This window comes from Acartia tonsa, chromosome 6, assembly GCF_053477335.1.
Source record: "Acartia tonsa isolate MP-2025a chromosome 6, ASM5347733v1, whole genome shotgun sequence".
Classification (NCBI taxonomy): domain Eukaryota; kingdom Metazoa; phylum Arthropoda; class Copepoda; order Calanoida; family Acartiidae; genus Acartia; species Acartia tonsa.
The window spans coordinates 14,217,614-14,230,416 of NC_137265.1; the positions used below are offsets into that span (position 1 = coordinate 14,217,614).

General features: G+C 31.8%; 1 protein-coding gene and 1 long non-coding RNA gene across 2 annotated transcripts; one reads left to right on the plus strand and one right to left on the minus strand.

Moving 5' to 3' along the window:
* Positions 1–3,522: 3,522 nt before the first annotated feature.
* LOC145321925 (uncharacterized) lies at positions 3,523–4,081 on the plus strand. The gene is made up of 3 exons (XR_013880454.1): positions 3,523–3,663; positions 3,780–3,854; positions 4,035–4,081. It is a non-coding gene; the product is annotated as an uncharacterized LOC145321925 (long non-coding RNA).
* A 3,020-nt stretch (positions 4,082–7,101) lies between these two features.
* LOC145322980 (homocysteine-responsive endoplasmic reticulum-resident ubiquitin-like domain member 2 protein) lies at positions 7,102–9,695 on the minus strand. Its single transcript, XM_080165367.1, has 2 exons — positions 9,002–9,695; positions 7,102–8,488 (listed from the first exon to the last, which is right to left on the minus strand). Exons 1-2 carry the CDS (start codon positions 9,251–9,253, stop codon positions 7,574–7,576), a joined length of 1,167 nt encoding a protein of 388 aa, XP_080021493.1. The 5' UTR covers positions 9,254–9,695; the 3' UTR covers positions 7,102–7,573.
* Between the last annotated feature and the right edge of the window lie 3,108 nt (positions 9,696–12,803).

The window sequence follows — 12,803 nt, forward strand, 5'->3', positions numbered from 1 at the left end:
GCAGGGAGGGAGGGGACATTGGGCTTCTTATTTTACTTGTCCCTAAAGTTTTATAATAACCTTTTTTAATTTGTTGGATAAAGGGAGGGAGGGGACATAGGGCTCTTAATTTTACTTGTCCCAAAATGTATATAATAACCTTTTTTAATTCGTTGGCCTTTCAACTTTGGGGACTTATTTGATTGGTTAGTTCATAAGTTGAGTGTCTAAACGTTTAAACCACTATTGTAATCTACTGAAGGGGTAATTTTGTGCATCTACAGTGGTGAGGTTGTACATCAATTTGTCAGCCATTGTCCTTGGAGATTTGTTCAAATGCATCGTTAATTGTCTTGATTCTTTTTATCATTATGCATATCGGAAAATGACAAACACTAAGTTTAAGTAATTTTAGAACAACTATTTTCAGGACTGACTGGGCCCCATTGTAAAGCTAGTCCAAACCTGTAATTATGAAAATTTCAGAATATTATACAAGCAGAATTTGTACTGTAGGTAAGGTTTTACATTATATAGATAATGATAATTATCCATGAATAACTACTCCATAATTCAAAATGTTCTTCTGTCCTTAACGCCATGGCAGAAATTATAATTTTCTTAGCTATTCTCGTAGTCTGCTTATTTTTTTTTGGGGGGGGGGGGGGTGGGAGTAGATATTCCTTTCTGGAATGCTTTGTAAAAAACTCACTTGGACTGTCCTTCAGTCTGTTGGTCATGCGACCAATGAAATTTGTATATTGAAATGTAAAGGCTTCGATATTTATATTATTTATCTCATACATATAGTTTTCTAATTTTTTTATGACCACTTGAACGTTAACAGCATGTTAACTCACTCTAAACTTCGTCTCTTGTTGGTGTTGTCATCCTTGTTTCAACAAAAAAATAATTTTAGGTGCCATCGGATCCCAAGAATGTTAGATTGAAGCTCCGGGCAGGAGGGAATTTTACCGCAGCAATTTGCAGTTAGGTACACCTATCCAATGAGATAGGCCAACCTATAAAGAATGCTGTGGAGTAATAATATTTTGCCTGCCCATGGTAACTAGACGAGCTAAACAAAAACAGTGAACACACACAAACACACACCCTACAATAATTCCAAAACATCAACATTAACATACATGCGACAAGTGCACACCACACACTCAAAACACACACACACACAAATCGAGCTTACCAGTCCTACGGATCCAAGCAAAGTTGTGGCCACAGTACAAGTTCTCCTCCAAATATTTTGCTGTTATTATATTAATATATATATTATTATTATATAAATCCTCTACTTATCCCAAAAAAAATCTTCCAATTAAAAGATAAACTCCTCACTCGTTTTGTCTTGTGAAATTCAAAGGCACCAAAAAAAAATCTCCTTTACGCCCCCTCTCCAACCTTCCATTCCAACTTGAAAACTACCATTTCCCAATGTTATTGATTTGATGAATAATATGTGATACATTATGATTTGCCTACTACTTATGTGTGGGTGCAACCCTAAACTGGTTCCAACAAAATTGCCTTCTGTAATTCAATCTCTGAGGTTTGGTTTTAAACAAAATATCAAAGGCAAATTTTTTTATCAACAGCCTTTGACTTCTGGTTCTTTTACACTGAAACGTGAACCCAATAATGCTGTAGTCTTCTAAGAAAATTGAAACTAACTTAAAGCATTCACATGTTGGTATCAAAAGGCCAGAAAATGTCTTCCAAAATAAACCTCTAAAATCTCACTTCAAGAAGATTTAACTAATTTTTCAATTCAAATAGAAAATGAATTTCAAATCCTACTATGCAGAAAAGTTTTGGAGAAAAAAAAATAAAAAATCTTCTAAAACAAAAGAATAAAATGTTCGAAAGTGGAAAAGAAAAACAGAAGGACAATTCAGTGCCACTCCAATCATAAAAAAACTCTTCCAATAGAGTGATAAAAAATACTATTAGATGCTATTAATAATAAAAAGTGATTAGATTTAGTTTTAATATTTGGCAGCAGATTAAAAACACAAATAAAAAAAAAATGAAGTGTTATAATATTGTTACCAAAAGTGAAATATAGAAAAAAAAGTGAACGAAAAATGACAAAACGTCGAAATTGATTTCGACTTCTCGACTAGTTATATATATATCTGGTGTATATAGCTGCATACATATTATTAAAACATTACACTACGGACCAAGTGCCTCAAAAGTTTTTTTCTCTTCATTTTTTTGATCCGATTTGAAACAAGTTACAATTTTGTTGAGAATTTTTTGTGTATATTCTTAAAGTTTAAATAATTTGGGGGGTAAACGTGCCAATATTTTATAATAAAAATGTATTTAACTATAAAATTATAAAGTATAAGGATTTTAGAGATTGATTTCACGGTCTAAAATCCGTTTATTTCCGTCTGAAAGAATAGATTTTATGATTGTAATTTTAGAAATTACACAATTTTGGCATACTACATGATAATGTTTTCCTCCCTTGTTATTTATTCTATTTCAGATTTAAAAACTTTATCTATACTTTTTAATTGATGAAGATAAAAAGTATACTAAGTACCATGGATTTTTTTAGACTGAAATTTACTAGGACCTAAAGAATATAAATTAAAAAATCTGACATATTTTGTAACTTGTTTTCTAATAAATACATTACATAAAATATCTGGCTATAATGAATTAATAATAAGCAATTTAGATTTTTTAGTTTTCTATTTTTTATTTTGAATGTGCCCAAATAGATTTTTTACTATAATTATAAAACACTTGCAGTTATCATTTTTTTTTATTGCAGCTTTTAACCATTAATTTGGCTGCTAATATCTACTCCCTTTTAACTACAAGGTAAAAAATGGTTATTTATTTTAAATACAACTTTTTTTCATCAAAACTAAATCAAATACCTACCAAACAAAACTTAATTTCTTTGGTTTTTTATTAAAAATTGCCATGTAATTAAATGGGAGAATTTCTAAAAAAAAACTAATTGAAAGCGGCATCTTCTTTATATACGAAATGTTATGTGGGCAGTCTAGAAGTATGATTTTAAAATAAAGGGGAGAAAAATAATTTTATGAATTACATAATGGCTTTCTCGATTATTAGGTTGGGTTAAACAGAATTAAGGGAAGCTATTTATAGCTTTTCATTTATTGTTATACCACTAGTAGTTGCTTAAAATATCATTACATTTTTCTTAATATGATATGCTATAATAGTTATTTATCGCGTTGTAATATAGACAGCTTTCCGCGGATATTAAAAAGAAATTTATAAGATTAAAAACTAGTTTTGGTAGCCCCGAGGGGCAAAGGGCCGGTCTTAAAAAAAAACTGGTAGTAAATTAATGATATTTTAATTTTAAATTTCGTAGAAATTGTCTTTAATACGATGCTATACATGATTTCTCAATATGGCTGAGAACTGGTTCTAATCCAGCGGATATAATCGGATTCGAAGACATACTGGAAATAATATTCCTATTTATTCTTATTTATGAAATAAAATTGAATGATATTTTAAACAAATATTTAGTGTCGATTTGTTGTAATTTATTTTGATTTCTATAGATGAATTCTTAAAAAATTGAAAAATTATTTAAACAATATTTTTAAAAACTTATGTTTTTTTCTTTCAATAGAAATTTGTTTGTTATTTTTTGCACACTTATAAAAGGTAATCGGAACTTTTTAGTTTTTACTACAAAAAAAAAAACAATTTTGATATCAGTTTTCTTAATTTCTAATCAATTAAATGGTTAAAAATTAAGAATGTGATATAATTTTTTTTAGAAAAAAACAGCCATGCAATATTTTGGATTAAAAAGGAAAATTTACATTGCTACAATTTTGTCACGTACGGAGGAGGTTGGTCATAGTGAAGCTTCTTTGATAAGCTTACTTTATTTTATAGTTTTATAACTTACATATCATTTAATATCAAGATTAAATGGGTTTGGATAACGTATACATAAGAATGATAAACCCAAAATCCCAGCATTTTTGGAAGATCGTAGCTTCCTAATGATTGACCTTATCCGTACGCAGGTAACTTGTATCATTCGGCTAAACAAATAAATTTGATTTTCACCTAAGTTTTGGTTTCTTACTTTTAGTGTTGGTAGCAGAGCTACTCTTATAGTCATGTGTTGGTATGTCTGAGATCTTTTAACTATTAACTCACCCTTCCAACACCCCTCTTTTAGAACTATTTTCTTTTTATATTATAGAATGTCTTATGACATAGAGTGATCAACACAGTTTAATTAAACATGTTATTTTTAGTAGCGAAGCTACTCTATAATTCACTATGTCCGTCCGTCAGTCAGTCCGTAACGCTATGGGGGAAATGGGATTTACTCAACTCCTATAAAAGATAGGATTCTGAAATTTTTTGACAACATTCCCATCATTAAGGAGCACATTTAACTATAAAACATCAATGGCGGTCGGACGGCTTTTTAGCAGGTTTTAGGCTATTTCTTTAATTTTGCACATTTTCCCCCATATCTTTGGTGTTTATGGTCCGATTTTCAAAATTTTTTCAGTTAAAGATATCAAAATTAAATTTTCCGTCGTTAGGAGAAAAAAATAATGACGGTCAGACTGCCTTTTTGCAGGTTTTTGGCTATTTTTATATTTTTTACATTTTCTCCCATATCTTTGGTGTTTATGATCCGATTTTCAAAATTTTTTCAGTTATACATATCAAAATCAAATTTCACATTGTTTGAAGAAAACAACTATGACAGTCAGACTGCCTTTTTGCAGGTTTTTGGCTATTTTATATTTTTTACATTTTCCCCCATATCTTTGGTGTTTTTATTCCGATTTTCAAAATTTTTTCAGTTAAAAATATCAAAATTAAATTTTCCGTCGTTTGGAGAAAACAATAATGACGGCCAGACTGCCTTTTCGCAGGTTTCTGGCTATTTTTATATTTTTTACATTTTCCCACATATCTTTGGTGTTTTTAGTCCGATTTTCAAAATTTTTTCAGTTAAAGATATCAAAATTAAATTTCACGTCGTTTGAAGAAACAACCATGACGGTCAGTCCCATCCACAAAATTTTGTGCTTCGCTACGTATGGATGTTGTCATCCTTGTTATTTGATAAGTCCAATACACAGTGTTTCATGTTAAAAACAATCTTTAGTTGGGTTCATAAATAACAAGGATGACAACATCCATAAGTAGCGAAGCACAAAAAATCGTAGATTGGGATACGTAGTAGAAGATTTAAAGGGTATCTATTAAAATCAAGAATAGATTTATTGGATAGCATAAACACGAAACCTTGTTTTATTTTGTATGATGACGATGGTCAAATTAAATTAAAGATGCACATAACAATGGGAAAAATTCAAAAAAGTTTGAAAATTGGATAAAAAATAACAAAGATATGGGGAAATATGTAAAACATATAAAAATAGCCAAAAACCTGATAAAAGGCAGTCTGGCCGCCATGGTTGTTTTCTTAAAACGACAGAAAATTTAATTTCTATATCCTAAACTTAAAAAATTTGGAAAATTGGACCATATACACTGAAGATATGGAGAAAAATATAAAATAGCCTAAAACCTGCTAAAAAGGCAGTCTGGCCATCATGGTTGTTTTCTTTAAAAGACGGGAAATTTAATTTTGATATCTATAACTGAAAAAATTTGGTAAATCGGACCATAAACACTGAAGAATTGGAGAAAAATATAAAAATTTAAAATGCCGCCATGGTTGTTTTCTTAAAACGACAGAAAATTTCTATATCCTTAACTTAAAAAATTTTGAAAATTGGACCATATACACTGAAGATATGGAGAAAAATATAAAATAGCCTAAAACCTGCTAAAAAGGCAGTCTGGCCGTCATGGTTGTTTTCTTTAAAAGAAATTTAATTTTGATATCTATCATTGAAAAAAATTTGAAATCTCTTAAAATCCTTACCATTAGTTGAGACAATAAGGAGTTGCTTTTATTTGATCATTTTAGAGTTGATACGCTTTTGTTACACAAGTTTTTAGTAGCGAAGCTACTCTATAATTTGAAATGTCCGTCTATATGTCTGAAACGTTTTGGGGGAAACGTGATTTTCTCATCTCCTACAAAAGATAGAAGGCTGAAATTTTTTGTCAACATTCCCATCATTATGGAGCATAATTAAGTATAAAACATCGTTAGCGGTCGGACTACTTTTAAGCAGCTTTTTAGCCGCTTTTAATTTTCAAAACTGATTTTCTTGGCTCCTTTAAATGAGAGAAGGCTGAAACTTCTTGTCATCATTTCCATCAATATGGAGCATAATTATGTATAAAATATCAATAGCGGTTGGACTGCTTTTAAGCAGCTTTTTGGCCAAATCTTATTGATATGAAGCTTCATTAGGTATTAATAAAAACATCAATAGCGGTCAGACTTCTTTTAAGCAGCTTTTAGCCGCTTTTATTTTTCAAAACTGATTTACTCGGCTCCTGTAAAAGATATAAGGCTGAAACTTCTTGTCAACATTCCTATCAATATGGAGCATAATTAAGTGTGAAACATCAATAACGGTCGGAGTGCTTTTTAAAAACTGATTTTCTCGGCTCCTTTAAAAGATAGAAGGCTGCAACTTCTTGTCAACATTCCCAACAATATGAAGCATAATTAAGTATTCATCACAGTGGCCAGACTGCTTCTAAACAGCTCTTTGCCCGCTTTTACTTTTTGCAATAGATTTTCTCGGCTCCTACAAAAAATACACTACTGAAACTTGCCAATATTACTGACTATACCCCATACTTAGGTATGAAAAATCTTTGGTAGTCTGATTGCTTTTAAGCTGCTTTTCTTTTTAAAACTTTCAGATATAAACCTTATTTTTTCAAAGTTTCATGATTTTAAGTTTTTGCATATTTATTTGCATATCTTTCTTTTCTTTGTTATGGAAACAGTTAATCAACTTGATTAAGTTTTAAAAATTTGTTTTGGCACTTTCCTTTTAATGGCTAGTGGGATTGAACACCCCCCAAAAATCAAAATTGTAAGTCTTTTTTAAGGAATACATAATTCCTATACTTGTAGAGTCGCTTCGCTTCTATTAATGACACAACAAAAAGATAAAAAATGTACACTTGTTTGAAAATTTATTTTTTAACAACATAAATTATTATTTTTATTATATACGTACTTCTACATACAATATAAATAGATTTTATATTTTTTTTATGAGAATTTCTGACTAAATTCACAATTTTTATCACATTTTTGTTAAACATTGAATTTTTATAAATAAAATGTTTATAATAATTTAACAGAAAAATTTTGCAAAATATATTTTGCTACGTTAAAGTAAATTTAATGCAAAAAAAAACTTAAGAAATTAAAGAGATTTTTTGACTCGAAGTTTTTCTTTAAAAAAGAAAAAAAACGAGTTATATTAATTCAAAACTTGGCCTCAATGTTAGGTTTTAAAACTACATGGTATACAATACCAACTGATAACATTAAATACTTTATTCATGTGGAGAAAAACTGGTTTTATTTTATCACTTTATAAGAAAAATGTTTCAAATGTTTTTTTTTCAGCACAACTTTTCTATAGCTGGGTATTTATTGAATAAGATTTGTTGGATTATCTGGAAGAATAGACGAGACCAGGGTACTAACAAAAGTAAATGCAACGCTCAAAATATTTGGCTTTGGTTCCTCCTGTTCTTGTTGAATGCCCTCTGGATCAGCTGTTTCTGCTCCCTGGTCAGCTACAGCTGTTGATTCATCACCATCATTTCCCGCGTTTTCTGGCGCAGCTCCTGTGTTGGTAATTTCATCTCCGTTTGTATTTTCATTGTTGTCTTGTCTGTTATCATCAGCAGGTTGTCTGTTTCTGAAGAAATAAACAGCTGCGAGGGCAATAAGGACGAAGAGCAGCCTAAAGAAGCTGCTATGGGTGTACATAATACAAAACAGAATGGCAACACGAAGTATTGAGTAAGCATACTCAAGAGGATCAACGCCAGCGGCGGCAGCTGCATTATTTTCAACACCGGCAGCATTAACAGGAAGCATTTCACGGTTATCATTGTTAACATTATTTATGTTTCCATTAGCGTTGCCTTCAATGACAGGAACTGCGGCCAAGCTGCCCTGCTGCTGCAGAAACTGTGTGTTAAGGCTGATGTACTGCATGTAAAGCTGGTGGTAGACGGCCAGCTCGTCGGCGGATAAGTTGGGCGTCTGTGAGATGAGCTGCTGCAAGGATCTGTGTATGGACTCAAGTTGGTCTTCATCCGCTGGTGTGTTGGTGGTCTGTAATGCGGTTGGTTGTCTGGTAAAGGCTTGGATGTTATCCTGGTCAGGTACATGCACATTACGGCGGCGCAGGCCGTCGCTGTTGTCATTCGAAGCTGCCTGGCTGCTAACAGCTGCAGAAGCTGCTGGCGGTTGGGGTTGGTGGATCTTACAGACCAAGTGAATTGTATAATGGGCACAATCGTCATCAAACCTGTTTTTAACAAGATATTCAATTAATTATAAGTTACTAGCGGCTGTGCCCCTAGCATCTAGAGGCTCTATATTTGAAGGGCAGAAAATAGCTTAAAACCATACCCAGTCTTATTTATAAAAATAAAATATCCTAAAACCATCTCAGGGCTTATACTAAGCTTCCCTCTAAAGGAGAATCATATCGGTTCAGTGGTTAGCGAGATCCTTCGCTAAAGACAAAAAAGCTTAGTACTTTATATTATAGGGTAAAAGGCAGAATATATAAAATTGGAAAAAGATTTGTATTTTCGCTAGTCAAAGTTATAAAAATTTCTTTTATGTAACAAATTAATTTTTTGTTGATAAGCAATGAAGCGTAACCTTATGTACACAAATGCAAAGAGAATACATTTTGTCTAAATAATGCCTATTTTAGCCAAACGAAAAGTTAGATGAAAAATAAAAAAAACCTTACATCCCATAAAGTGTGTGAAAGTACAAAATATAAGATTCTATTGGTATAAAATTTAAAAAAAGGACAATTTATAATTTTTAGGTCTTAAAAATGCAGTTTTTTATGATAAAAATTGTTTGAATATCTTTCCTAAGGACATTTTTAACTAGATCAGTATCCTGCAGCAGGCGGCCTGCGTACACCAGTTTCTGATCCGCTGCGGCCGGATGGGTCGGATATTCGGCCGTTATCAGCTCCTTGACATGCAGCACTGTGTGGGTAAGCTCGGCGTCCACATAAATATCACCAATAGCCGCGCTGGGGCTCTTTATTCGGAGTTTAACTTCGTTCATTTTTTGTGTTTTTTGGGGGGTGCTTTTGTTTTTTAACCTTGACTAGTAAAGTTTAACTGCGCAAAGCACTAGAACAGCCTGTTTTTATGTGTGTGTGTTTTATTTAACGAAACAAGTGAGTGTGTGGGACAGGCCTAGGTGTGTGTGTGTGTGTGTGTGTGTGTGTGTGTGTGTGTGTGTGTGTGTGTGTGTGGAAGGGAGGTAGCTTAACACACACTTGATCTTTCACTAAGTTTAATGTTTTTCTTACAAACTAACGGGTTTTGGTTCGTATAACTGTTCAATCAATGTTCAGTATCATGCACTTGCAATCTCATTCGTGTACCTTTTAAAGGTTAATATCAAATAAGTCTCTTAGAAATGAGATTTTACTTTTTATCAAGTTTTCATATATATGTAAAGGAATGTTTTGATTTCATCAGGCCTCGGAAAATAACGTGGACCAATGAGAGCGCGGCAAATTTCTGACTCAGCCAATCAGAGGCCGTGAAATATGTTATAATATGTTTGACGTCAATACATGTACATAGGGATGCCAATTACAAAAATATATATAAATCTTTTTTCCATGGAAATTATAGGATAAGTATGTATATAGGAAATAAATAGAATTTATTCCTATTATATAAAGTAGAGTGATTTTTTTTGTCTGAAGCTTAAGAAGCAATAATAACTACTGTACCAAATAGGTATAGGTTCTCTATTTTTGGTAATCTTCACAATTGGTTCTTTGCTGGTTTTAGGCTAATTTTTCAAATTTGAATCTTTAGATGGTTTTATGCTATCTTTCTATCCCCTCTCCTCTTTACCATTGTATTTCTACTACAATACGTCCCTAGATGCAAGAGGCGTAGCATTATAAGCATTCTTATATAAAAGTAACATGATGTTTGTGTATTTGTCTGTCTGTAGTTTAAAAACAGCGTAAAGTGACTCCAAAAAACTACGTCATACAATAAAATGACCAATGAGTGGCCAGTAAAAATTTTACCATTGGTCAATTACAATGTATACTGGCCTATCATTGGTCATTTTATGGTATGATGTAATTTTTTTAGTCACTTTAAGCTGTTTATTTACAGTGTAGGTCCTGAAAGGTTTTAAACTATTTTAAGGTAAGGTACCTCTACCCTTTGCCAAAAGAATTTGTCCTTATTAATACCCTACTTATTTCATATATCTTAGAAAAACTAAAATCAAAATAGGAGTGATTGTTTTTACGAGTGATAGGACAATATAAGATATATTAGTCTTCTCATAAATTCTCACTTTGGGAGCTTATTAATGTCAGTGGAAAAAAATTTAATCGTCTTGGTTTAATATTTTTCAAAAATCAGAATCTAATTGAATGTATTGACATCCCTATTTCATGTTATCAAGTTCTTTAGTTGCATGATTTTGTCCTTTCTCCTTTTAATCCTCTAATATCCAATCCCCTCCCCCCTCCACTCATGCTCTCTCCCCCTTCCCCCCCCCCCTCCACTCATGCTCTCTACCCCTATTATAAAATAGATTTATGATCTTAGATGGCTAATCAGAAACCTCCGGACGCAAAATCAAAATAAATTTATTTTTTAACTCCTATTGTTAACATCTTAATTGGAACTGATGATCTATTTATTACTGAAACAAAAAAATATAAATATAAGATAAGTTATATGTTTAGATTTTGATATCAAGTCTTTTATGATTTTATCCTATAATACGATAAGTGAATAAATCTTTAGACATTATGATTTACCCATTTAAAGCTTTATAATAGGAAATTATTCCTTTATAGCTGACTTACTATATGTGTGAAATTAAAAACCCACAATTTTTACTGATTTCTCTTGGGAGGGTGGTGGCACTCTCCCCAAAAATAGTTATAAGCCTTCCCGGGACCTATAAGGAGCTACCCTGTTAAGGAGAACCTGATCGGTTTAGCGGTTAGCGAGATCCTTCGGTACAAACAAACAAACAGACAGACAGACATCGTTCTACTTTGTATTATAGATAACTAACAATAATGTTCCTACACTATGTTCCAATTAGTATACTTAAAGGATTAAGGATCTAAACATTTTATCTCTATTATAAAATTAATCTCCCCATTCCCTTTCTCTTTATAGGCTTATGCAATACTTGTAACTTGTAAATAAGACGACAATTCCTGGTATGATCGAGGAGACAAATATAAATTTGTTCATAAGTAGCGCAGCAATTATAAACAATTAAGTTCTAAATACTTAAACTCATTGGGAAGAGGGGTTAAGCCACTGTATATAATGAATATATTATTACATGGATTTTTTATGCAGATCAGCATGTACTCTAATAAAGTGCAATATATAGCTGGCTAAATTACCCCATCCTCTCCCATCCTACTGTATATGAACGAACTGACCAATAAATGATGTCCATGTTAGCAACCTAAATTGATAGTATTTTCCCCTGTCATTATATCCTCTTATATTCTATATCAATTGAGACAAGAATAAATTTGATCATAAGAAGCGCAGCAATTAAAAACAAATATGTTCTAAATACATTGATTTATTAGTAAGAAGTATAAGAGAAATGGATATAGTATAGATTATACGTGGATATTTTGACGGGGAAAAAATTGTCGTCAATTTAGGTTGCTTATATGAACATCGTTTATTGGTCAGTTCGTAGGAGGGGAGGGTAGGTGATAATTGAGGGGATGGGGGTATCGTTATTTAGCCTGCTGCGAGTTTGATATTTTTTGATATCATGAAAATCTGGTGTAACATCCAAGAAATAATATATCTTTTGCTACAGTAAAATTGATAGAGCAAATCACAAAGTTTTTTTAAAAAGGTTAAGTTAGGTTTTTATTTGCTGTCCTACTACACTACTCAAGTATATAGAAACTTATTTACAACGTACATGTCTACTAATCTGACTTTCTATTTTGAAAATAAAAACCGAAGCAACTTTTTAATCGATTCCTATGACAACAAGGTACAATATTATAAGCGAGGCATTTTCATAATCAAGTCTAAACATGTGATATGTTCTTAAACAATATCCTGCATAAGGCAGTTTTTATTTACAATTTTTTTAGACTTTTAAAATTCTGCGTATTAAATAATGACTCTCTAAAAAGAACTACATGTCCGTTTGTCCTGCCGGCCGAATTTAGAGCTTCGCTTTTATGGATGTTGTTATCCTTGTTAAATAATATGTGACTAGAGCATTCATAGAAACATTATTCTAAGAAAACCTATTTGGTTGACTGAATAAAACTGTAAGTTTCTTGGCAATTATAATAGAACTAATAAATTATACATTTTGTGAAGTAGAAAATTTTGTAATGTTTAAATCAAACTCAAGCTATCTTGTTAACAAAAAAATATGCCAAAACTCGAAGAAAATCACGAAACCTTAGAATAATAATATTTACATTTTATGAAGCGTGACCGACAGACAGACGGACAAAATAATGTATAGACTCGATGCGCATTTGTCAAAGTAATCTTCACTAAAAATTCCAGATTTCTATCTTAAATAATAGCAAAGAAAATCACATTTCCCCCATAGCGTT

Coding starts and splice junctions, on each gene's coding strand:
- LOC145322980 (XM_080165367.1), bottom strand. CDS start 9,253: ATGAACGAAGTTAAACTCCGAATAAAGAGCCCCAGCGCGGCTATTGGT. Junction 8,489..9,001: donor AAAACTGCATTTTTAAGACC/TAAAAATTATAA, acceptor AACTTATAATTA/ATTGAATATCTTGTTAAAAA.